The sequence below is a fragment of the Camarhynchus parvulus genome, chromosome Z (genome assembly GCF_901933205.1).
Source record: "Camarhynchus parvulus chromosome Z, STF_HiC, whole genome shotgun sequence".
Classification (NCBI taxonomy): Eukaryota; Metazoa; Chordata; class Aves; order Passeriformes; family Thraupidae; genus Camarhynchus; species Camarhynchus parvulus.
In genome coordinates, this window is record NC_044601.1 from 60,576,048 (window position 1) to 60,598,844 (window position 22,797).

The following is a 22,797-nucleotide window of genomic DNA, read 5'->3' on the forward strand; positions in this document are numbered from 1 at the left end:
GCAGAGCCTGTCACAGCCAGGCTCCATCCTCCCTGTCCGAGCAGCATCCCACCTCTGGGCTGATCTGAGCAGGAACGGTGGCGAACTCTGGGTTGGAAGCGAAGGCTGTCAGGTTATCCACAGCCTCTATGAGAGGGGCGGTGGCAGCACGGCACCGCTCCCGGTTCTCTTTGTTGAACTCGCCATCCAGGGCCTGGTGTGGAGAGACCAGAGCAGTTATCCAACCCCCACTGCACCCCAAAACCCACCACCAGTGCACTGCCTCAGAAGGGACTCCACACCTTGATGGTCTTCACCAGGTTGGCAGTGCTGTTGGCCACCTCCTTGGCCGACTGGACGAACTGGCGCTTGGCCACAGGATTGGCAGTGCGGGAGGACGCCAGACGGCACGTGTTGCACAGGGCTGAGGTGTGCTTTGCTACGATGGTGGCTGCTGACAGCACCTGCAGGGGAAAGCGGAGTTAAGGCAGGATTCACGCGTTATTCCTACAGCTCTCCCTTCTCACCCACCCTGTGTAGGGCACCAGTGACCACAGGTATCCCTTTTGGGACCCAAGAAGGATCACCAAGATCCTGCATGCCCTGTCTGGACTGTCACCACTGCACCAAAGCTGACAGCTGGCTCCCAGTGCAGCTGATGGGGCCTGATGAGACACTAGTCATCATCTTGGCCAACTCTTGGGATGTGGCACTTCCAACTAGCTTCATACTCCTTTTGATGCAATCAAATGCCTATAATGGAACGCCACCCCACACTCACCTGGGACTGAGTACAGGCAGGGTCCACCAGGTTCTGGCAGGCCATCTGGATGGCTTGGTTAGCTCTAGCAAACTGAGTGGGATCCACCAAGCCCTGCTGTCCGGCCTGGCTGTTGGGGTCTGAGACCCCCACAAGGTAGGCAGCCTAGGAACATGGGAGATGTGGTGAGAGAGAGCCTGCACACTGCAGGGAGGCTGACAGAGAGCACGGGCTGCTGAGGAGTCTGCAGCATTTCCCACTGATTTGGAAAGGCAGGGGTGGGGGTGCATGCAACAACTATGCCCCTGGGGTAAGGCTCAGGGCTGGGACTGAGTGTGTCTCACCTGGGCAGCTGCCTCTGTCAGCCCACAGAGAGCTTTGGAGGCGGCACTGATGGAGTCACCAAACTCAGGCAGTTTGCTGTTCTTGGCATTCTGGGAGATGCCAGCCATGGACTCTCCCAGCACCTGCAGGACACACCACACACTGGTTATGGAGACGGCCTCTGACTCCCACAGTGCTCCCAGGATCAGAGTTCACTGTGTTTGATTGGTAGGGGAGGAATCACCTTTCTCTTTGTTCACATATCCTTCCCAAGCCCTCCCTGTTCTTCTTCAAACCTCCATTCAGGGCTTACCTTGGAGTTCTCCATGACACTGTCAAGGCAGTTGAAGTAGGACATGTCATTGACAGTCTGGGTGGGGTTCTCCAACAATTCCTTCACCGTCTGCAGGGACACAGGTGTCACACCCAGAGGAAAGTTCTGCATCCTCCACTTGCATCTCTTCTTCATTCCCTCCTGTTCTTTGCAGTGGGGTGCAGCTCCCCCATACCCAACATCTCAACCCTTCCAGTGCCTTGTCAATATGTGGCTTCTTACCTCCAGCTCTCGCAGGGCATTGTCACACTCCTTCTGGCCTGGGGCCTGCTGGGTGCACATGGTGATCAGCTGGTTAATGCTGTCAGTCACAGCCCTGCCAGGGACATGGGAGAAAGATCCACAGATCAATGCATGCCCCACCACCCAGCCCCACTACTGTCTATGGCCAGCTGCTCTAAGGCAGCAGCTCCTCTTACCGTGCTGCTGCTGCCAGCTGATTCTTGAGGTTGGGAGCAGCAGGGTCAGCAGAGAGAGCCTTTGCAGCCAGCAGCAGCTTGCTGGAGGACATGGAAATGCTCTTCAAGTTCGACACTACCTGTGCCTGGTCCTCCTTATTCTGCAATAAGCCAAAATGAGTTTTCTGCAGCACCTTTTAAAGCCTACATCCATCCTGGGTCTTCTCTGGGGATTTTCAAGCTGAGCTAGTTCCCTTCATCCAACTTGTCCGCCAACAGCAAGGAAATATGAATTCTTGCTGAACTAACCTAAGCCACCTTCTCCCTGTTGCTGTGGTTTTGCACAGCTCCACTCCCCATCTCCCTGGCTGCATTGGCCACAGTCACCCTAACCACCACTGCCTTGCCACTCTGCCTTTGGTCAGCTAATTTCTCAGATATCCCAAATGTCTGCCTTGATTTAGGATACCCCAACAAGCATTTCCTCTCACCGGGGACTGGCTGGCCATCTCCACTCCTGCCTGCAGGAATTCATTGAAGTCATGTCCGAATTTGCCAGAGGATTTGGCCAGGTCTTGAGGGGTGCCACGCGACGCCTGAACCAGCTCATTGGCAGACTGATTGAGCCCTGCTGCTGCCTGGTTCAGCTGGCTCTGTGCCTCCTGGAAGCTCTTGGTGCTAGGAGGGAACTGGAAGGAAGAAGAGAGTTTAGGAGAGGCACAGAAATGAGTGGAGATGGCAGATGAAAGTCTGGCACATGCCTGGGGATATGCAAGAGTGACCCAATGCAGTTGCACCAGCCTGCATTGCCAGATTTTCCCCTTCCCCTCCTGCCCTAGCTCAGCTCACCGAATCTGAGAGCAGCCTCTTGCTGGCCTCTCCCACCATGCGGATGGCAGCATCCACGTCCCGCTGCCCTGGCAGGCAGTTAACACAGCGGTTCAGGGCCTGTGACACTGCCTTGGCCACCTGAAGGGAAGCAAAGAGAGGTCACCACCTCACCTCACCACCACCCAGCCAGCCCCATAACCTTCCCACAGCCTGATGGGGCACACTGGTGTACTCCCTGTATCCACCTGGGCCAGGCGCTGCTGGCTCTCTGGGTCACCAGGCTTGGCCACTGCTTTCCGGGCCTCCTCAATGAGGTTGTTGGCTTTGTCCATGACATCACTAGCACACTCCAGCATGGCACTCTGTGCCTGCGGGTCGGAGGTGTTGGCTGCCACACCACGGGCAGCCTGGCTGAGTGAGCGCAGGGCCTGGGCCACTTCCCGGGCAGCAATTCCTGGGGGGATGGAGAGGTCAATGTCTGTCAGCTCAGTGCCCCTTCCCTCAGCCCTGTTGTGGAGGCCAGTACCTGTGTAGTTCTCATTGCCCTGGGCCACCTCTCCCAAGAGGTGAGCGATGGCAGAGCTGACAGCTTTGGTGCTGTTCCCCAGGTCCTGGGCACACTTCTCCATCTGCAGGGGGCCGAGTTGAGACATGCTGGTGAGCTGCACCTTTGGCAACTCCACTGCCTCAGAGTCCACCCTGAGCCACCCTTTCCTGAGCCACCCTTCCCTGCACCCTCACCGTCTCTCCTGGAAGAGGCTTGAGCTTGCCATCACGGGCAGCTGCCTTGGCTTCCTGCAAGTCCCTCTCCAGGCTCTGCACCAGACCCAGTGCAGAGTCTATCTCCAGGGGTCCACACGCCTCCTGAGCCTGTGACAGAGCAGAAGGGAAGGTGAGAAGGTGACCACTGAGCCCAGCTGGTTGTGGCAGAGACTAGAACCTGCCACCAGGCTGTCCCCACCATTCCCCACCACTGTGCACAGCTGGTGTCTCACTGCAGGATGAGGCTCAGCCTCTCACCTTCTGGGCTGCTGTGCGGAGCTCAGCCAGAGCTGCGGCCAAGTTCTTGGCACACTGGCTGAGCTGCATAGCAGAGGCTTGGTCCGTTATGGTGGGGACAGTGGCCTTGGCTGCAGCTACCATCTTCCCACCGGGCTGTTGGGCCAGAAAAAAAAGCAGTGAGAAGGGAACAAACAGGCAGCATCTCAGCTGCCTGTGTGCAGAAGATTTCCTCGTGTCTTAAAAGGGACAGGCACGGTAGGAAGGCTGTAATGCCAGAGCTGACATGGGAGGCTCTGGGCAGCACGGGTACCTGCAGGAAGTTCTGGCTGGCAGCAATGAGAGCCAGCTGGGCACTGGGGCTGTCCGGCTGGGACTGGCTTCCTCGCACACCTTGCACCAGCATTGGGATCTGCTCTGCCACCACCTGCCAGAGAACAGGGTTACTGGAGAGGATCACACATGGATTCAACCCAGGACCAGTGATCGAAAGACCAGCTCCTACAGGACCTAAGTCAGAACCCCAGGGTCCAGTCTGACCACTGTGGCGGAGCAGGAAGTACCAGCATAGCTAAGGGGAGATGAGACAGGGAGAGGGAGCACAGGAGATGCTGGGATCAGGCCCAGGCCCTTACCTTGCAGCTCTGCACCAGCTGCTGCTGAGCAGCGGGGTTCTTGTTGGAGGAGGAGGCGTGCTGAGCAGCGGCGATGGTCTGTGTGGCCGAGGCGGCGGCCTGCTTGGCTGCGTGCTAGCACAGGGAGGCACAGGTTTACACTGGCAGTCTGTATTGAGCCCCCCTGCCATGATCAGGGCCCAGATCCCCCAAACAACTTCACCTGTGCCTACTCCTGTGGCACCCAAGCATTCCCAGTACCCCAAAACAACACAGTGCACACAAGGGAAGGAAGATTTCTCTGTGACGCAGCATGGACACTGTACTTGAAAAGGACTTTATCCCTCTGGAAAGAGGAGTTGTATGGGGGTTCCTGGACAGGCCTTGCTCACTGACTCTGCTTGCTTGCCCTTTGCTGATCCTTGCCCAGCATCTCACCTCCAGCTTGTGCACAAGCTTCTTCTTGATGGCGTTCTGGGCTGCAGCATTGGTTGCCATGCGGAGCCCTTCTGCTGCCTCACGCAGCCGCTGCTGCTGCTCCTCGCTGTCCGGGTGGGCTGCAGCTCCCTAGAGAAAACAGAAAACCCATCACACCTCTCAGGGACCACAGAGTCACTTCTCCTCCTGGAGCAGAACCTCTGCTCTGGCCCCCACAAGACAGACCTGTTTATAGTACTTGGGAGATGTTCACAGCCCCTCTGGAAGAGTCCAGCAGCAGGAGCAATAACAGCTCCTCTGCTTTCTGAGGCTCCTTCACAGGAGGAGTCCACGCCACAGGTCCCTGGCTCAATGCAAGACCTTGCTCTGGGAACTGCTGCTCAACCAGGGGCTGCTCATCTCCTACCCAGCACTGAGCCAATAGCATTAGACAGGGCTGGGGCCAAACCCAGCATCCACCTTTCCCCACACACTGACCTTTGCAGCCTCCACCATCTTGGCAGTGGCATCAGCCAGGATCTTGGCTGCACTCAGAAGCTTGCGTGAATTCTCCAGGTCTGTCTCTCCCTCAGCATCAGCTTTGATGGCATTGACAAGGTCAGAGGTGGCCTGGGCCAGAATACGAGCCTGACGCACCATTTCCCCTGGAACAGAATGGAAGTGTGGCCTGTTAGCAAGTCCCAGGGGCTCTCTGATACCTCCCTATCCCTTGTGCTCTGCCCTGGGTGTCTCACTCTCACCTGCATCGCCCATGGAGCTGAATATATTCTCAGTGACGTTGAGGATGGTGTCAGTGGCCTGGTCGTAGCGCCCGATGGGCTGCCCACCCAAGGCATGCTGCTTGATGTGCTGCAGCAGGTCATTCAGGGCCTGGGTGACAGCTGTGGCTGCCACCCCCACCTGCTTCAGGAGCTGGTCATCGCTGGTGGCTGCCTTAGAGGCCTCCACACAGCCCTCAGCTGATTTGGCCACCAACTTGCCAGCCTCGATCAGCTGCTCCTGGCAAACTGGGGAGCTGATTGTAGGAGCCACAACCTAGAAGGGAGAACAAAGGCTGGGCAGCAAGCATGGTACGCTCTATGGAGGAGCTATCCCAAACTTCTGCTCTTCCAAAGAGGATCGTCATTGCTTGGGCACAGCGGCAGGGCCTCCAACAAGAGGCAGCCCACACTTCCAGACTCCCAATGCCCTGCCTTAGGACATGTGGTCCTGGCACACCTAGGACCCCGCTGCAAAGCTGCCCTCCAGCCAGGTGAAGCTCACACCCATGCTGAGGCAGGGGTTAACCTTGCTGCTTACCTTGGTGCAGGCCACCAGCTGGGAGGTGGAGAGGGCGCACTGGGTGGCCGCTGCTATCACCTGTGTCTGCAGCGCGGCATCCTCTGTTTTCTGAGCCACATTCTTGGCTTTGAGCACCAGCGCAGCAGCAGCATTGGCCACTGCCTTTGCCAGCTGCATAAGCATGTCCTGGGAGGGGACAGAAAGGGTCAATGAGGCAGCCGTGGCAGTAGGAGCAGCCGCAGCCATCTGCAAGGCTCTCGTGAAATATTCAGATGGGAAATGTGAGCCCTCAGGGCCCTTTCATCCACTCTGTCCCAGCACCAGCAGCACTAAATAGCTGGAAAGGCTGGCAGCACCTTGATCCCATCTCCACTGTGTTCTACAGCTGGCAGTGAGGCTGTAGCCTGGCCCTGAGCTGCAGTCTGCACTGCCATGAACACCACCCACAGGAGCTTGGGCAATGCTCAACATCACTGCAGTACTCATTCCCCAGACAACCACCTGTCCCCAGCTGTACCACAGCAGGAACCTACTGCAAGGCACTGCTGGTACTTCCTGGATTTGATTGGGTTTGCAAACATTTGAACACAGTGAAAAGATGACAAACCCTCCTGGCCAAACAACAGGCACAAGCCAGCCTAGGCACACCCACACCACGGGCAGCTGCCAGCAAGAGGAAAGTGGGAGATGCTTCCATGCTGGCCACCTGTATTGCAGGCCAGCTATTTTTATTTTTAATTCTAACTTGTGTCTGACAAGCTAGAATACATCTCTGCTGTTAGTCCTGAAGCTAAAAGAGAGGTGTGACAAGGCAACCAGCCTCCTCTCTCCTGGGTGGCAGGTACACAACTGGTGCCAGGAGGCAACAGGCAGGGATCAGCACACAGTGAACGGCTTTCCTGCAGGGCACCAGGTATGACAGCACGCTGCAGCCTTCAGGATTAGCCCCTGTGGCACACTGCTGGTGAAAACTGGTAGCACCACCCCTAAATAGCAAAAATCCTGGTAGGCAGGGCAGGGCTCTCTGCCTACTGCAGCTGCCAGCCTCCCGCTGTGTGTGTGATCACAGCAAGAAGCCCTGCACCCCACAAGAAGTAAGCCTCCGGCCACCAAACCAGAAGAGTCACAGCATCCCCTCGCCTCCTGCAAGCCAAGACTACTCCAACTGCAATCCATCACCTTGTGAGACAGGAGGAAAGACTGGAGAGTGCATGCATCCAATTCAAGAGTCCCCAGACCACGGCATCTGAGCCCATCAAAGGAAGTACATACACTCGGGTCTGACAACTGTGAGGCAGAACATCCTGCTGCTTGACTGCAAATTGTCTTCCAGGTCCAAAATCTGACCTTTGGGGATATTCTATCCTGCACTGCTGCATGGCCAAACATGGCTTTCTGCCCTGCTCCTAGCTTTTCTGCTCCCCTTGGATCTTTCAAGGCCTCTCTACTCAGTTGAATCCGTGTGGCTGCCATGAACAGAAACCCCCTCTTTCTGGAGCATTTTGGTCTCTATACGTCTGGATTGTCCTCCCCAGCACAGTGCTACCTCCTTTGTGCTGGCAGGAGCAATCATGGGAAAGCCAGCTGGCAGACAGCTCATCTAAAAAAAACTGCCACACAAGGCTCCACCCCTACTGGGTCTCTGATGGGGACAGGCAGGCAGCTCCCACAGGCAGGGAGCAGCAGGCAGGAACTGAAGTGGCTGCAAGGGGTGATCTCCAGAGCAGCACTTGCTCCAGCAGCAACCCGAGTGCATGGACTTCTGATCCAACCACCAGAAAAGCAGAATTTTGCAAGAGCCTTTCTCCAAAGATTTCAGATTATAGTTCCCAGAGGAGCCCCCTTCACACTGGAGATGGCAGGGATCACCAAGCCAAGCCAGGCCTGTTTTACCGTCTTTGGTTCAGAGGAAGGCAGGATCCAAGCACACCGGTTTTCTGGGATCTACACAGAATCCACAAGATTAAGAGTTGTTATATCACTCTAGAGACAGAGATGGGCAATGGTCTGTCCCCTCCCTCATAAAGTCACCAATGGCACCGGCGAATGTTCAGCTTGGACTCCTCCTGTGAGGTCCTGTGCAAAGGCCAATAGTTCTACAGAGCGGCTGTCCTTGGTTGCTGATGGGTGCACTCACCTGGAACCGGGGGTCAGTGTCACTCTCCCCTATCTGCTGCAGCAGCTCCCCGCTGGTTTGCCCCACCAGGCCAGCAGCCTGCAGGAGATTCTGGCGAGGCTGCAAGGAACAAGGCAAAACCGACACAAGGCTCATGAGCAAGCCTTAAAAACTTCACTCAGTGGTTTCCCTTGGCTTTCCCCTTCCTCTCAGTCCCACAGCCCCTCCAGCTCCCCACCTCAGCGCTGGCAGGCTGAGCTGTCTTCAGCAGGTCTGAGACGGCACTCGCCAGGTTCTTGGCTGCCTGCAGAAGCTGCCGCCCGTTCCCTCCCTCGTCTTCCATCAGTGCAGCCAGCAGCTTCACACCCTTAGACATCTCCGTCAGGTTGGAAGAGATGGTGGTGACAGCACAGCCCACAGCGGTGTAGTCCGTGTCTGCTGGATCCCCTGCACAGGAAAGACAGGAGTCAGGATGGGATGTGCTCCAAGTGATGCTCCAAGAGCATCCCCACACCTGTCACTGATGTGGTTTTCCGTTCAGGGAGCAGAAGGAGTCTTTCAGCCAGACAAGAGAGACCAAACATTTTACTGAACTGGGGCATCCCTCTTCTCCAACTCTCCATGTACCTGCAGTGAGGTTGACGACTGAGGCTGTGCCAGCAGTTATGGCATCCACTTGGGAGTGGATTTCATGCTTTGACTCATCCATCTTGTTTTTGCGCCAAGCTTTTGATGCCTGAGTGGGGAGAACAGGATCAGGAGAAGGTGGTAGAAGTGGTGGGTAACTGCACACATGCTCACACAGAGAAATGCAAGGAAGAGGTTATAAAGAAAAGAGTGGGAAGACCTGTAACCACCCAAATTCTCTAGTCCACCCTGACCAAACAACATGACCAAGTGTCTCTTCCATGTCTGCCCACAGAGTGGGATACAACCTCATCTCTTTTCAGGCAGCAGATCTTCCCAGGAGCTGCTAACACTTCTTCTGGGAATGTGGTCAGCCTCACCCAGCCCAGCTTCCAGTAAGGTCCACCCCTAGTACCCCACCTTCACCCAGCACTCACAGCATCCTGCCCAAGAGGTGGCAAGGTCTCAAAGTCATCCAGCGTGGCCTGAGCTGCATGCACAGCCTGCATGCTCGAGTTGATAGTGCCAGTCAGGGCTTGCTGGGCTGAGGTCTGCAACACAGAGACAGAATAAGTGAGATATGCCAAAGGCTTGGAGTCTAGGATTACATATTTGGCTCAAATGCTCCCCTGCAATGTAGCCTGTAGCCTGGCTACAGCTGCTGATGGCACCACTCTAGGTAGGTCTCCACAAACTGGGGTGGACTTAGCAAAAAGGGAGTTTCTCCTCTGCAACTCCCACTGGAAAATGCCTCATGCCACCATGGTTACAACTAAATCTCACAGCTAAACAGCTCTCAGGGAATGGGGAGAAGATGCTGTGAGATCCCACATGGTTTTCACAGCAAGTGCCCACAACAGATTGCATAGGGTAAAAGAAATCGGCCTCCTCGTGGCCTTTTCCAAGTGTTCCTCCAGCTGCACAGGAGTTGGGGGTACCAAAACACAGCATTGGGTTCTGCTCCAAACCACAGACCTAGTGGGGCTGTCCAGTTACGACCTGAAATGAGAGGCTGCAGTCCCTAGCCAGACTAAAATGCTGGGATGTAGCTCAAGTTTGCAGAGAAGGCGCAGGAGGATGCTGGCTCAGCCAGACCAGCAAGCACAAAAAACCAGTGGCACAAAGCCCCTGCTCTTCACAGCAAGACAATGCTTGGTCATGGACCCAAACAGATTGGTCTACACAAGCCTGACAGTCACCTCTGAGAGTTTGTGCGCTATGGTGAGCACAAGAAGAGCTTACCAGGGGAGGCATGTGCCCTCGGTGCATCTGGCCACTGGTGATTTGCAGCTGAGGCTGTGGCATCGTGCCCACCTGGAAGTTTTCTGGCCCTCCAGCCCCTGTCCGCATGATGGCTGGCAGGGCCACTGAGCCCAGCTCTGCCTTGCCTACACGGTTAAACTGCTGCTGCACGACTGTTGACCTGAAACAGGGAGAAATACCAGGTAAAGGAATGCCTACAGCGCTGGCACCAGGCTCTGTGGGCGTGGCAGCTCCTCCTCCTTGCTGCGCTGCAAGCTTTGCTGGAGCACAGTCTCCATTCAACTTTTGTTTGGCAGCTGTCTTGCTCCTGGAAGACTTACTTCTTTGGAGACACAGAGTCTTCCAGCATGGTGGACTCCTCATCACCCTCCAGTCCAAAGTGGTCTTTGCTCTTTTTCTGCAAAAGGAAAGAGAAAATGATATCCACAAGTCCTCCCCTTCTCCTGCAGCCCAGACACCATACCAGGGTCACAGGGTCCCCCTGCCCTGCCTCCAGCTTTCCCAGCAGTACTGTCTGCCAACAGCTGTTTGGAGGCAGCTGGAAGGCACATTCTGTATGCCTCTCTGGAGAGGGGCTATCAGTGCCCTTCTCAGCACAGCCTCACCTTTTTAAGGATGATATCAATGTAGCCAGCAATCAGCTGGGCGATCTGTTCCCCTTCCGTCGTCTGCACTGAGTAGTAACCATCCTGGTAATCTCCAAAATCCTGCAACAGCAGGGCACAGGGTAGCACCAGAGCAGGGCACTGGCAGCCATCCTGAGCCCCTCTGGTATGCACTAAGCACCTGAGCACCAGCCATCAAAGCAAGGGCTGGGAGAGGCACCAGAGGAGGGCAAGGCTGTGTCACCATGGAGCAACAGCTGAGAGAGAGGCTGGAGTGAGAGCAGCCCCCCTACAGGGGTACCGGCAGGAAGGAGGCATGGGAGACCAGTGCTGGTCCCTACCAGGGTGAAGCTCTTGGGCGAGGCTGCCCAGCGCTTGATGTTGGTCAGGCTCCACTCCTGAATCACTTCTTTGGTCTTCTCATCCACGCGCATCACGCACTCCTTGGTGATCCCCAGCAGCCGTGGCACCAGCTTGTTCTTCCCCTTCATCTTCTCCTGTGGGCCATAAAAGAAGGTCTGTGGGCTATCCCCAGGATGGATCCACAGGGGCAGAGATATCTGAGGTCTGCCATAGCTACCAAAACACCCGCAAAGCCACACTTTCTAGTGGTGACAATTATCACAACTTGACAATGTTGAATATAACGTGACAATGTTGAATATAACTTGACAATGAGAAAAAGCATGAACCAAGGAGTAGGAAGGCGGTGCACAGGGAAATGCAACAGGGGAGATGCAAAAAAAACTGGAGCAACATAGGTTGAGGAGAAGCAGCTGGAGACACAACAGATGGATGCTGAAGAAGCAGAATTTTGGTGAGTCTGAAGTGGGATCAGGGGGGCTGCTGCTGTACCTTGACCAAGAAGAAGGAGACCCCATAGGTCTTGAGGGAACGGGCAAGTTTCACATAGCGAACTTTGGCTTCGATCTCACTTATGTTCTGACACTGCTTGTGGGCCTGCAACAGCAAGACAGAACATTGCACCAGATCCACAGTCCTGCCTTGACACCACTGCACAGCCCTTCCAAGCTCTCCCCACCCCACCATCATCCCCTGCACCAGCTCTGATCTCTGAGACCTCAGGAGCCGCCTTGTCTGCCGACCTACAGCTCCAGCTCTTGTTTCTCACCCACCAGACTGGTGTATGCTGGCTCCTCAGACAGAAGTGCCTCAACCTTTAGTGAGGAGGAACAAAAAGTCCAGATCTCAACCTCCCAACTGCACATACCATGAAGATCTTGCGTTCTCCTTTCTGCTTGATGTACTCCTTGGGCAGGAAATCCTTGAGCCTGCCAACAGACAGCCAAGTGAGTTCTTAGCACAGAGCCCTAAGCCAGTGTATGTCCTTGACTATGAAGAAGTCCAGCTGAAAGCCACAGACAAGTCCCTGCCAGGGCATAAGCTGAAGTTTTTGGAAGCAGTAGAAATGTGGGAGATATTGCTGCAGCTATGAAAGCTGTCCTTGGAGTTCCCCTAGTTAAGAGTGGGGTAAAGGTGCTGATAATGCCGCCCTTTGTGTGGCATCAAGGCAGGCCAGGGGGTGGGCTGGGGCCACCCCCACAGCAGCTGACTGCATGTCCCTATAGGGCTGCCAGAGGATGGGGGGCTGGTACCCCTCATAGCTGGTGTGGATCCCTATGCTTGGGCACTGTGCTATGGGGAGGAGAGGGATTGCACCAGGGGCACCCAAACCCACAGAGCCCCACAATGCAGTGTGGCACTGGGTGCTGCCAATCTGCCCCAGCTGCCTCAAGACAAGCCCGGGGGCTCCTCAGGACACTTACTCCAGAAAGCCTGGCTTGTGCTTCTGCTCATTGTATGGCCCAAACTGGATCTGGCACTGGTAGCCAGCAAACTCACAGGCTTTGTCAAAGGAGACAGGGTGGGAACCATTCAGAATGTCATCACGAGCCTGTTTGGGAATAGAAGACACCATTGTGGGCTGGGCAGCCACGCAGCCCTGTCACTGCTCTCCTCCATAATCAAGCACGACATGTTTTACACACTTAAAAAGAAGTAGTTCTGAAAAACAGGCGTATGTAGGACCAGGCTGCTCCCTACAGGCATCAAGCCTGGGAGAGGAACAGCAGCAGGACTTCAGGATGATTTCTACCAGACAGAGCTGACATGGGATTCCCAGGGGAGCTCTGGAGTACACAGAGGACAGGGCTGGGATTGCCATTGTTGGCTCTTACCCAGGACATAGCTGGGTATCCCAAAGTACCTCCCCATCATGGCTCTTGACAAAACCTTCAGCCACCAGACTTGTCAGGGGCTGGCAGGAGGCAGTGGAACCAGGTGCTCTGGGAAGCTGTACCTGCACATAGAGCAGGTTGAGCTGCACAGGATCTCTCGAGTCCACGTTCTGATCAGAGTAGAAGAACTTGCGTCGCAGCAGCAGTGTTTCATTGTCATCGATGCCTTGTTCACGCAGGGTCCGGCCGTGATCCAGCCAGTTCACTGCAGACAATGCCAGGGTGTGAGCAGGGACAGGCACCAAGGCACGGCTGGTCCTGGTCCCGGGGCTGCTTATGGCGAGTGAGGAATGGGTGTCTGCCTGATGCATCCCAGCTCTTACCTGTCTGCCCTGGGCCCCCAGGCACAAGATATTCTAGGAAGTGTGGACACATGTTCCTTCATCCACATGTTTCTCTCCACACCCTCTTCCCTCACAGGGGTCCCTGCTCCCCTCTCCCAAGCTGTCAGCACAGGCTGACCCCATTCCCAGTATACCCAGACACCTACACTCATCATCTGTGTGCAACTTCTGTTTGAGCTTTTCCATCTTCTTCTCATCTCGCAGCAAGGTCTTGTCCTTCTTGAGGGTGCCAGTAACCTCTTCTTTCTTCTCTTCCATGATCTCCCGTACAAGTGAGTACTCATCATAGTTGGTGATGCCTGCAGGAGAGCAGAGAACCAAACTCAGAAGGACTGTTCTGCCAAACACAGAGCATGAAGCAACACAGGGGTGCAGAGTAGTGTCCCCTCCCTAGTGTCACGCACCCCTCAGATACACCTGCTGCCAGGCCACCTGCCACAGAGCTGCTGCTGCTCCCCCAGAAGCCTGTTAGATTCTGCCATTCTTTCCCCACCTCCCTTCTTCCCCCCTGTCGCTGTCCTCTCCTCACCAATCCGGGCACATATTGTCATGAGCATGTCCGTGACAGTTTTGGAGTCATCCACCATCACTGTTTTCACTGTCCCATCCAGCATGCGGATCTTCAGGGGCCGCTGCTTCTTCTTGTACTCCATGGTATCCTGCAGGCACAGCGGAGCACAGCTACCAGCAGTGGCACCAGTGCAGGTCACCCACACCCCACAGTCAGGCAAACAGCTCCCCCTGCCCGGCGCAATAGTGGGGGTGACAGGGCATGCTGCAGGGCACAATGCAAGGCAGCACAGCAGGCACCCACACCACCTCCACACTGTGAGCAAGACATCCAACCACGGAGTGAAGGACACCACTGGAAGGATGTGGGATGGATACTTACCCCATTGCGAAGCATGTAGTAGTCCAGAGCCTTCCCAGCCTCCAGCCAGATCCCTTTCTTTGGATCTTCATCCGAGAGGAAGAGCCCAAAATCATTGGCTGAAAAACAGGTACAGTCTCTAACAGGGTAGTCCTGAGCAGCATAAGGCCACCATAATGCCACTCTGTGCCCAGGGATATGCACTGGTGCAAGCCAGTGTGTGAAGCATAGCAGCCCTGTGAAGGCTGGAGCCCAAATCTAATGACAAACAAACAAAGCTGGCACGCAAGCTCTGAGGTTTTACCACAGTTATCTGTGGAAAAAATCATCTGCAGCATGCCTACGCAACGTTGAACTTGGAACTGACAGACACAACAGAAGGAAGAGCTTGCAGTTGTGGCTGACAGCTCTCTGAAATCTTCAGTGCAATGTACAGTAGTAGTGAAAATAAGGTAGTAAAATGCTGGGGGATCACCAGGAAGGGTGCTGGGAACTGGTCTATAAAATCTAGGCAATCCACACTTTGAGTACTCTCTGGTGGTAGGGTCTGCATCTCCACAGGACTCAGTACAGTTTGAAAAGATACAGAGAGACAACTTGAATGATGGAACCTAGAGGAGCTGGGGACTCCTTTTTTTGCAGAAGAGGAGGCTGAATAAGAACTAGCTCAAGCCTTACTCACCACTCAGAGGTGGTGAGTAAATATCATTCACCAAATCCTGCTCCCTCAGGGTGGGGTGCCTGGTGAAAAGGCTGCTGCTGGAGCCTGGCCAGTGACTCCCCAGCTCAGACCTACAGGGACAGGCCCGTTTTTATGTAGCAAGAGGGCAGGACCACGCCTGGCTTTGCCCTGGAAAGGTCCTCCTCCACCTCTGCAACAATCCTGCGCCGCAGGCTGTCTTGGTTGGCTATGTTTATAACTCGTCATCTTGTTGGCAGCTCTCTTTGGGGAGGGACAAATTCCTGAGCTGCCCTGCGCCTGCCTGGCTAACACTGCTGTTAAGATTGTACTAAACAGAGAGCAAAAAAAATCATGAAAGCTTGCCATTTTATTTTTGAAGTAAAAAAAGAACAACAAAAAACCAAACTGTTTTCAAAGCAAATTCCAAGAGGATAAATCCAAAGCACTGAAAACTGAGCAGCTTGCCCCAGATCCATGGGTTGGGCGGGGAGAGGCACTTCCTGAGACAGAGCAAGAGCAGAGCTGGAAACTTACACCAAAGCTCCCCCAGCCCGAAGGTGACAAAAAAACAGGGCAGCTCAAAAAAGGAGCCCGAGTGCCACTGTGTAAGGAGACCAAAGAGAAGTAAAAGCTCTAAGAAACATATAGGAAAAGAAAGGCTGTGAGCAACTGAAAAGGAACGCAGGAATAAGAAGTTCCCTTTAAGGCCTTCCCCTTGCTGCTTTTTTTATAAACAGGCTGGCTCACACCCAGGAGCAGGAAATGCAATGCTCCTTCCAACACCACTATAGCCCTGCACATCCAGTCCCTTGCTGAAGCTGAAAGCCATAGTCTGCTGGACTGCTGACCAGCTGGGCATGGTGTAAGAAGGCATTTCCTTTCAACCTCAAGGAATGTGCTGCTCCCAGATGTCGCTGCACCCCCCCTCCTCTTCCCACGACTCTTGACCTCCACTTTGCTCTCTCCTCCATGGCACAGCCACTTCTGGGGGTTGCAGGGACTCAGGAGAGCCCCTGAGACAGCGTCCCAGAGCTCCGACCCCCCATCCACGATGGGGACAGGCCATATCCGCGTGGGTGTGAGTCACATCATGAGCTCATGAGCCATAGACTTAATTGTGAGCCTAGCGGCAGCAAGAAAATACTGGAGCTGAGGCAGCCTAGAAAGGTAATGGAGCACCAGCAGGGGTCTGGCAGAGAGCTGCCAGTGGGATACAGACCCAGGGGAGATTATATATAGCCTGAGAAATCAAAAATTAACTCAAATGTTTTATTAATGTTTGCTATGACCCCTGCAACTGTTTAAACCCACATAGCCCTAGCTAGTGGTGATGAATGTAAGTAGGACAGAAGAGCAGAGACAGAAAGGGCAGCAGACTCAAATTGCTTAAAGAGTTATTTCACTTCCAAATGTGGTTTCCTAACTTCTAAATACAGAAACTTTCTTCTGGGGTGTTGAGGAGGGAGTCTGAGAAACTTAGACCCTCACATCAACTGGGCAAGAGGACTTGGACCCCACTCCCCCTCACCCCACTTCTTCTCTGGCAAAGTGCCAGAGAGGCACAGACAGAAAAGAAAAGGGAGAGGAGTGAAATGCCAGGAGCTAAGCCAAGGCAGCCCTGGCATGGCAGCCAGTCCCACCACGGACTTACACTGTCCTATCTGTGCCTCAGGCACCCGCTCACGGATCATGCGGCAGGCGTCGTACACCATGGTGGAGGGCTCAAACTGCATCGTCTTCACCACATTGCCGATGCTGATCTTCAGCGAGAGGGCAACCATGGTGGCAGCTGGGCTGTTCCCACTCCTGCGTCACCTGCCGGAGGAGACAGACGGTGAGCTCTGACTGCTGACCCCACCAGTGCGCAGTGTGCTTGCTCCCTCTTCCTTCGGCAGCACCTGAAAGCCAGGATTCAGCTTCCAGTGGCAACGAAGGGCTGCAGCCTGTGCCGGCGTGCCTGTCAGAGGTCCCCTTCCAGACCCTGGGACCAGCACTGGGACCCCTACCTCCTTGTCCTAAGGTCCTAAAGCCAATTTTACTTGCCTTCTGGGAATTACAGCAGCTGGTACCCAACAAAGATACTGCCAGGGAGAGGAAGCGAGCATGAGGGAGTACACTAGATAAGCTGTGAGAGCATGATGGAAGGGGTTATAATTAAACCTGCCATGACACAGAAGCCACAAGAGGAAAACCAAGCTTTGACCCAGAGCTGGCAGGGCCCTGCCCCAGCTATCAGGACCCCTCATGACACCAGCAGCCTGAGCACAGAGGGACAGAAAAGCCTGAAGCTGCACAGGGAGGCAAGATTAGGGCACCAGGCATTGAATTCACACATTAAATGCAATTACCTGGGAAAAGCACCACTCACACCCAAGGTGTGCTCATGAGATCAGGGTCTATGGCAGCAGATACCAACCCAAGGCACAGGACAATGCACAGGAGGGCAAGGGACCACCTGTGACAGGTCTCACTACATGGGCATACAAGAGCCACACCATGACATCTGAAAAAGGACTCAATCAGGGTCCAGCCTGAAGGATCAGCTTCATAGAACAGAATCACAGAATCATCAGGAAGATCACCTAGTCCAACCACCCACACAGCACCACCACAGTAACCCTTAAATCACTAGATCATATCACCTAGCACCAGATCCAGATGCCTCTTAAACACCTCCAGGGATGGTGACTCCAGCACGACTCCACCACCTCCCTGGGCAACCTATTCCAATGCCTCATCACCTTAACAGTGATTTTTTTTTCTGATATCTAACCTGAACCTTCCCTGTCTCAACTTAAGGCTATTTCCTCTTGTGCTCTCACTGCAGGCATGGCAGAAGAGACTGGCCCCCATCTCACTACAACCTCCTTTTAGGTAGTTGCAGAGTTCAAGCTTAAAGGATTGCACAGAGCAGCTTCAGAGCAAGCGTTCCTCAACAGAGCTCCAATACACCAGAGCTTTAATAACACCTAATCAGAACTGCAATATCTGTATTGCAGAGTAAAAGCTGAAAGAAGTAACAAAAGTAAAAGGAGGTCATACATAAGTGCCCCATTTGCCTGATGCAGCTTGTAAGAGCCCTTCCCTTCAGATCTACCCACTGTTAAACAGCTTTCAGTGCTTTCCTGGGTTGCCAAACACCTCAGAGTCCCTCCCAAGTCCTTTGCTCTTGCCTCACTACTCCATGCCCCTCTCAGAATTCCCTGTCCCTGTCTGGTCCCAGCCCGATGCTCTCCAGCAGTGACATGCCTTTTCCCCTCCCTGAGTGCCTGCTCATACAGAGTGAGTCCCCTGGTCTGCTGACCCAGGCTGCCTCATTCTTAAACTCCAGTGATGGGAGGATGCAAGAGCACTGGTGGGATGCACATCTGCTTATTCTCTTTTAGATTCATTTGCTCCTACCAGACTTCCTATTATGGCTGTCAGGGAAAGCTGATCTTGCATCCTCAGCCTGGCCTGGGAAGGTTCTTGGGTAAAATGTGCTGGCAGCCTTCCCTGCAGTGCAGCAGCACTTGGTGAGTCTGTGCATCCCTGCCCAGCGCTGCCAGTTCCAGTCCCCCTGGGAGGGGGTACACCAGCAGCAGGCTGCTCTCAAACACAGACCTGAGCAGCCTAGGGGCAGGTGTCCAGTTTCGGCCAGGAGCAAGTCAGAGGGCAGGGGCTCTGCTCCTGCAGAGCCATAAAGCCACGCTGGTGGTGCAGGGTGGGAGGCAGGGACCAAGGAGCGTGCCGCCTCCGCCAGCACATGGAGTGGCTCCAGCTCTGCATTCCTGAGCCGTTCTGCAATGTTTCTGCGGAGGCCCGTGGCCCCCACTGTCTCCGCTGCTGAGGAATGAAATACACTTCAGCTCCGGAGCGACGAAGCCCATCGGCGGAGGGAAGGAGGTGGCAGAGGCACCCGCCCGTGCCACTGCCATCTATCCAGAAGCACTAGCAAAGCTGTGGAGCTGAACAAACGAGGAACACCCTGTCATGGAAAGGGTTTTCCAAGTATTTTATATGCAGGGCGGGCTGCTGCGGTCACCAGGCCAAATTCTCTACATCTAAAAATATTCTCAAGTTGAGCATAAAGCTGCTTTCAATCCCTCTGCAGGAAAAGGAGAACATGCCACTGACAAGACAAGGTCAGAGACCACGGAGGAAGGAGTGGAAGACGTAGGACAGTAGAGAGGAACTGAGAGGAGCCAGGACATCTGCCACTAGTTCTGCATCCTCTTCTTGCCCTCACAAAGCCACCCAAAACCAGGCATGCACCAGAGGCACCCCTTAGCACACCCTTCACAGGGGTCACTGTGCTTCCCAAGACCCCACAAGAAGATGACTGCTCAATCCTTCCCACCCCCAAACACAAAAAAAATTACAGAGCTCAGGAGGGAAGACGCTGATGACATCAAGGAAAACCTCAGAAAAAAGGGAGATGGTTCACTTCAATTTCCATATTCTATGGAAAAAGTCAGGGCTCTAGCAGCTGAACTTTGCTGGCAGCAGTGTCTAGAGCAGAAACATCCTCTGCTGCAAAAGGACATCTTCTCAAACTGGGGTGAGGTTTGTCAGCAAAATGTGGCAACTAATCACACAGGGTTTGCAAATCTGCTGCCCAGTATAAGGGCATCAATGCAGGGCTTGGCCCCTACAGATCTCTCCCCTCTGCAAACCATGTGGAGAGAGAAAAGCTGGACTGGATGTAACAAATGAGACAGCGTGGGAGCCTGGCACTGCAAACCAGAAAAAAAAGAGGACAGTGAAACTCAAGCTGTCCCCCTAGAAAGAAGAAAAACAAAAAACCCAAACAAACCAAGTCTTGATGAATACACATCAAATTTTTGCTGGCTCACCTCCAGAGAAAGCAAACCCATTCTCAGTCAAACCTATTTTCAATCACATTGTCAGTATGCAAAAACAGATAAGGCACCAAAACAGCCGGATTAACACACTTCTGCATTTTATAGCAAGTTGTGTGCAACGCTTTTTGAACCACAGGTACACTTCTGAGCCAATCCCAAAATGATGACAGGGAGGGGTTAACCTTGGTGGGGTCCCACCACTTCCCCCAGGAGCTGCTGCGGCTTCCTCCATCACACCCCACACAAGGTGAGCAAAACCGAGACGGCAGCAGAGGCCTCTGGGCTCTGCCTGAGGGCAGGGTCAGTGCAGGCAGGGCTGCGGGCAGACGGGACCTGTGTGGCCCAAGGAACCACTGTGACATTGCCAGGGACACTGACAGCGACTTTTTGGTCACGTGATGGAATGACTATTTTTTGTCGGAGGAGTTCACTGCTGCAGTAACGGTTACACAGAAGGGTTTGTGTCTTAAAAGACAAAAAAATCAAGCAAAATTCAACTGTGAGTAGCTGGAACGCTTGTGATGAGTTTCCAGAAAAAGCTGCAAATCTTCAGATGCAACAGTTCTGCCATTTTTATTACATTCTCTCTTAAGGGATACTCCAAAAGAGGTTTTGTAATGACGTTTGTTTTTTTCCTTCTTTTCTTATGGCAATACCAAATTTCACCCGGGGAAGGCCCCACTGCAGACACTCATGGACTGGGAGCTGACTGCAGGAAGCTTTATCAGCCACAAACCATCCCACTGCTGGGGTTTTCCACAGGCACAGCCCAGTCAGGACAGCCACTGGAACAGCTAGGAAGATACCAGGCCACCAAAATGCAATGTCTGCAGCAGTGGCTTGGCCATCATGTCAGCATCTGCACTCCAGCAGCATCAATAGGGTCAAAAATTAAGCTGATCAGAAGCCAGACTAGGCTATGGCTGGGTTCTCCAGTGCAGGACCAGTACACACAGTCACAGCAGGCACTGAGGTAGACAGGGCTCAGCCCTGCACCAATGGGAAGGCTGAGCCAGCAGCCCCAGCTGGCTTAGTGTCACACGCTGCTGAGACCGTTCAGCCCAGTTCCTCTTTCCCAGCTGCATGTCCACGTCAGATGGGAGGACAGTTTCTCCCAGCTGAGGCTGAGTTTGCTCTTGGGGAGCATGAGTGGCTGTCAAGGCCAGACACGGCACCCCTGTGAGCACTCTGCTGTTACCCATGGCTAGGACAGGAGCATCCTCTCACTCCTGCAGGGAGGGCAGCCCCAGTCTGCATGGGAAATGCACAGGGGCCAGACAGCTGGGCTGCAGGATCGCAGCCGCAGCCTGCCTGCCTGCTCACATGCACTGAGCCGAAGCAGCTCCAGCTACTGACTGCCAACATTTCACACACATCTCACATCCTGTCTGCTCCTGCTGGCCATCCCTTGACCTCCAAAGGAATGGAGCACAAATCACGGCACCTGTAGACTGCCCATGACAAAAGCAGGCACGCGGACCAGTGGGACTCCAGCCGCAGCCTCTCCTGCATCCTTAGCAAGCTGGTCCTCTAGCACAGGACCCCGAGAGCAGGGGTTGAGGTGCAGTTCATGCTGTCATGACCTCTGGAAAGCACTGGGTGCCCTGATACAGGCACCCATGGTTCCCGCAACAAGCAACTTGCCAGAAAGGTGAAAGAAAGAAAAGAGCATGGCTGCATTCTGGGGTCATTTCACCCAGCAGCCAGCAAAGCTCAGTTCTGAAAAGAAGGGCACCCCACAGGACCCTCTTCCCCTTTCCTCAGCCTTCCCACTCCCCCTTCTCTAAATCTAATGGGATGTATCACTTTGGGAAGCACCAGATTCCTGCTGCTGCCATTCAGAAAGGAAACGGAATGCCTGACTGGTGCTTCCTATGCACCATCACAGATTCACTTAGCACTTGGGTGCTTTCACCCTATGACCCAGGGAGAGACAGGTAGTCTGAACCCTTTACTGGGCAACTCACAGCTTTTGGCAAAACTAAAGATCCCAAAAATATGTGCCCTCCCCTTCTCAGCAGCGAAGCTCGGAGAGAAAGAAGGGAGTAAACAATTATCACTACCAAATATGGGTCTAACAGCCAGCGATGAAGCCACGGCAGAAGCATGTAGACATCCTGCCGGCAGATTCAAAGGGATGGGGAATTTGCAGGGGCTGGGGTAGGATCCGGCAGGGAACAGCCAGAGGATGGGGCAGCGTTTTCCCCTGCTCGGTTAGTTGCATCGGCCGAGACACGAGGGGGACCCACGCCTTCCCCAACTGGGACCAGTCCCACCCTGCCTGGGAACCACCCCAGGGCCCCATCTCGGGGCCTAAGGCCAGCTGTGTGTCCTGGTGGGAACTGTTGCGGCGACCTCCCCGGCTTCGGTGTGGCCATGGGAAGCGCTGGGCCCTCATGTCCCCACCCAAAACCACGCAGCAGGACACAGACACCCTTGCCACTCGCTCTTCCCCAGGTCCCGGCAGGGTGAGCGAGGTGCCGGGGGAAAAGCTGCGCCTGGCCTGCCCCAAAGTCCCCACGGTCCCCGGACTCTCGCCCACGGCCAGGCTCGTCCAGTTCGGTCCCCAGGGACCCCCGAGGTGAGGATGCCGGTCCGACCCTCTCCACGGTGGACTTCAGGCCGGAGCCTGGTGAGGCAGGGCAAGGGCAGGGCCGGGGATAACGTGGCCGGGGATAACGTGGCCGCGCCAGCCCGTGCTGCCCCGGAGCCTCCGGTGGGCGTCGGTGCTCGGGTGGCGCCAGCCCCAGGGGCGATCTGGGCATGCCAGAATGAACCACGGAAGCCCTGGGGTCACCGCAGCGCCGCGGACAAGCCCCGCTTGGAGCAGGGAAACCCCGGTAACCGGAAAGCTGCTTCCTCCCTGCCTCCCCGCCATTTACCGGGCGGGGTGCAGGGCAGGGTCCCCGGGACATCCGTTTCCGGCAGCCCCCCGAGAGCTAGGGCGCTGCCGGTCCGCAGGACCCCACTCTGCAGCCCCCCCTCCCCGGTTACGGGGACACCGTGTGTCCTCCGTCCCCCGTCCTCGTACCTTTGCGCGGGCAGGAGCAGCGCGGCGGCCCCGCGACGCTGAGGGGAGCTGAGCGGGCGGCACCTCCCGCTTCCCGCCCCCCGCTGCGCATGCGCCAGAACTCGGCGCACAGCCGGGCGACACGGGACGGCCGCGCACGGTGCCCCGGGGCTGCGCTCCACCCGGACACCGCTGCGCTCTGCCACGGGCATCCCGCTC

General features: G+C 55.0%; 1 protein-coding gene across 2 annotated transcripts in view; it reads right to left on the reverse strand.

The window, feature by feature from the left end:
• The window catches only part of TLN1 (talin 1), a 35,050-nt gene extending 12,370 nt beyond the window's left edge, over positions 1–22,680 (reverse strand). Inside the window, exons 1-37 of one of the 2 annotated variants that reach the window (XM_030968396.1) lie at positions 22,600–22,680; positions 16,376–16,539; positions 14,064–14,161; positions 13,701–13,830; positions 13,318–13,470; positions 12,890–13,032; positions 12,357–12,484; positions 11,801–11,861; positions 11,425–11,529; positions 10,911–11,066; positions 10,570–10,671; positions 10,285–10,361; positions 9,944–10,124; positions 9,139–9,252; positions 8,702–8,810; positions 8,313–8,521; positions 8,096–8,194; positions 7,852–7,902; positions 5,977–6,144; positions 5,418–5,712; positions 5,155–5,321; positions 4,678–4,806; positions 4,261–4,374; positions 3,939–4,052; positions 3,647–3,781; positions 3,368–3,496; positions 3,153–3,255; positions 2,872–3,080; positions 2,645–2,764; positions 2,287–2,484; positions 1,817–1,956; positions 1,620–1,713; positions 1,377–1,466; positions 1,084–1,206; positions 761–904; positions 282–443; positions 53–193 (exon numbers count right to left, since the gene is read on the reverse strand). In XM_030968396.1, coding sequence (XP_030824256.1) covers positions 53–193; positions 282–443; positions 761–904; positions 1,084–1,206; positions 1,377–1,466; positions 1,620–1,713; positions 1,817–1,956; positions 2,287–2,484; positions 2,645–2,764; positions 2,872–3,080; positions 3,153–3,255; positions 3,368–3,496; positions 3,647–3,781; positions 3,939–4,052; positions 4,261–4,374; positions 4,678–4,806; positions 5,155–5,321; positions 5,418–5,712; positions 5,977–6,144; positions 7,852–7,902; positions 8,096–8,194; positions 8,313–8,521; positions 8,702–8,810; positions 9,139–9,252; positions 9,944–10,124; positions 10,285–10,361; positions 10,570–10,671; positions 10,911–11,066; positions 11,425–11,529; positions 11,801–11,861; positions 12,357–12,484; positions 12,890–13,032; positions 13,318–13,470; positions 13,701–13,830; positions 14,064–14,161; positions 16,376–16,505 — 4,821 coding nt within the window. In that variant the 5' untranslated portion in view covers positions 16,506–16,539; positions 22,600–22,680. The remainder of the gene's footprint in view (positions 1–52; positions 194–281; positions 444–760; positions 905–1,083; positions 1,207–1,376; positions 1,467–1,619; positions 1,714–1,816; positions 1,957–2,286; positions 2,485–2,644; positions 2,765–2,871; positions 3,081–3,152; positions 3,256–3,367; positions 3,497–3,646; positions 3,782–3,938; positions 4,053–4,260; positions 4,375–4,677; positions 4,807–5,154; positions 5,322–5,417; positions 5,713–5,976; positions 6,145–7,851; positions 7,903–8,095; positions 8,195–8,312; positions 8,522–8,701; positions 8,811–9,138; positions 9,253–9,943; positions 10,125–10,284; positions 10,362–10,569; positions 10,672–10,910; positions 11,067–11,424; positions 11,530–11,800; positions 11,862–12,356; positions 12,485–12,889; positions 13,033–13,317; positions 13,471–13,700; positions 13,831–14,063; positions 14,162–16,375; positions 16,540–22,599) is intronic. The other variant, XM_030968397.1, reaches the window with a different exon arrangement.
• Between the last annotated feature and the right edge of the window lie 117 nt (positions 22,681–22,797).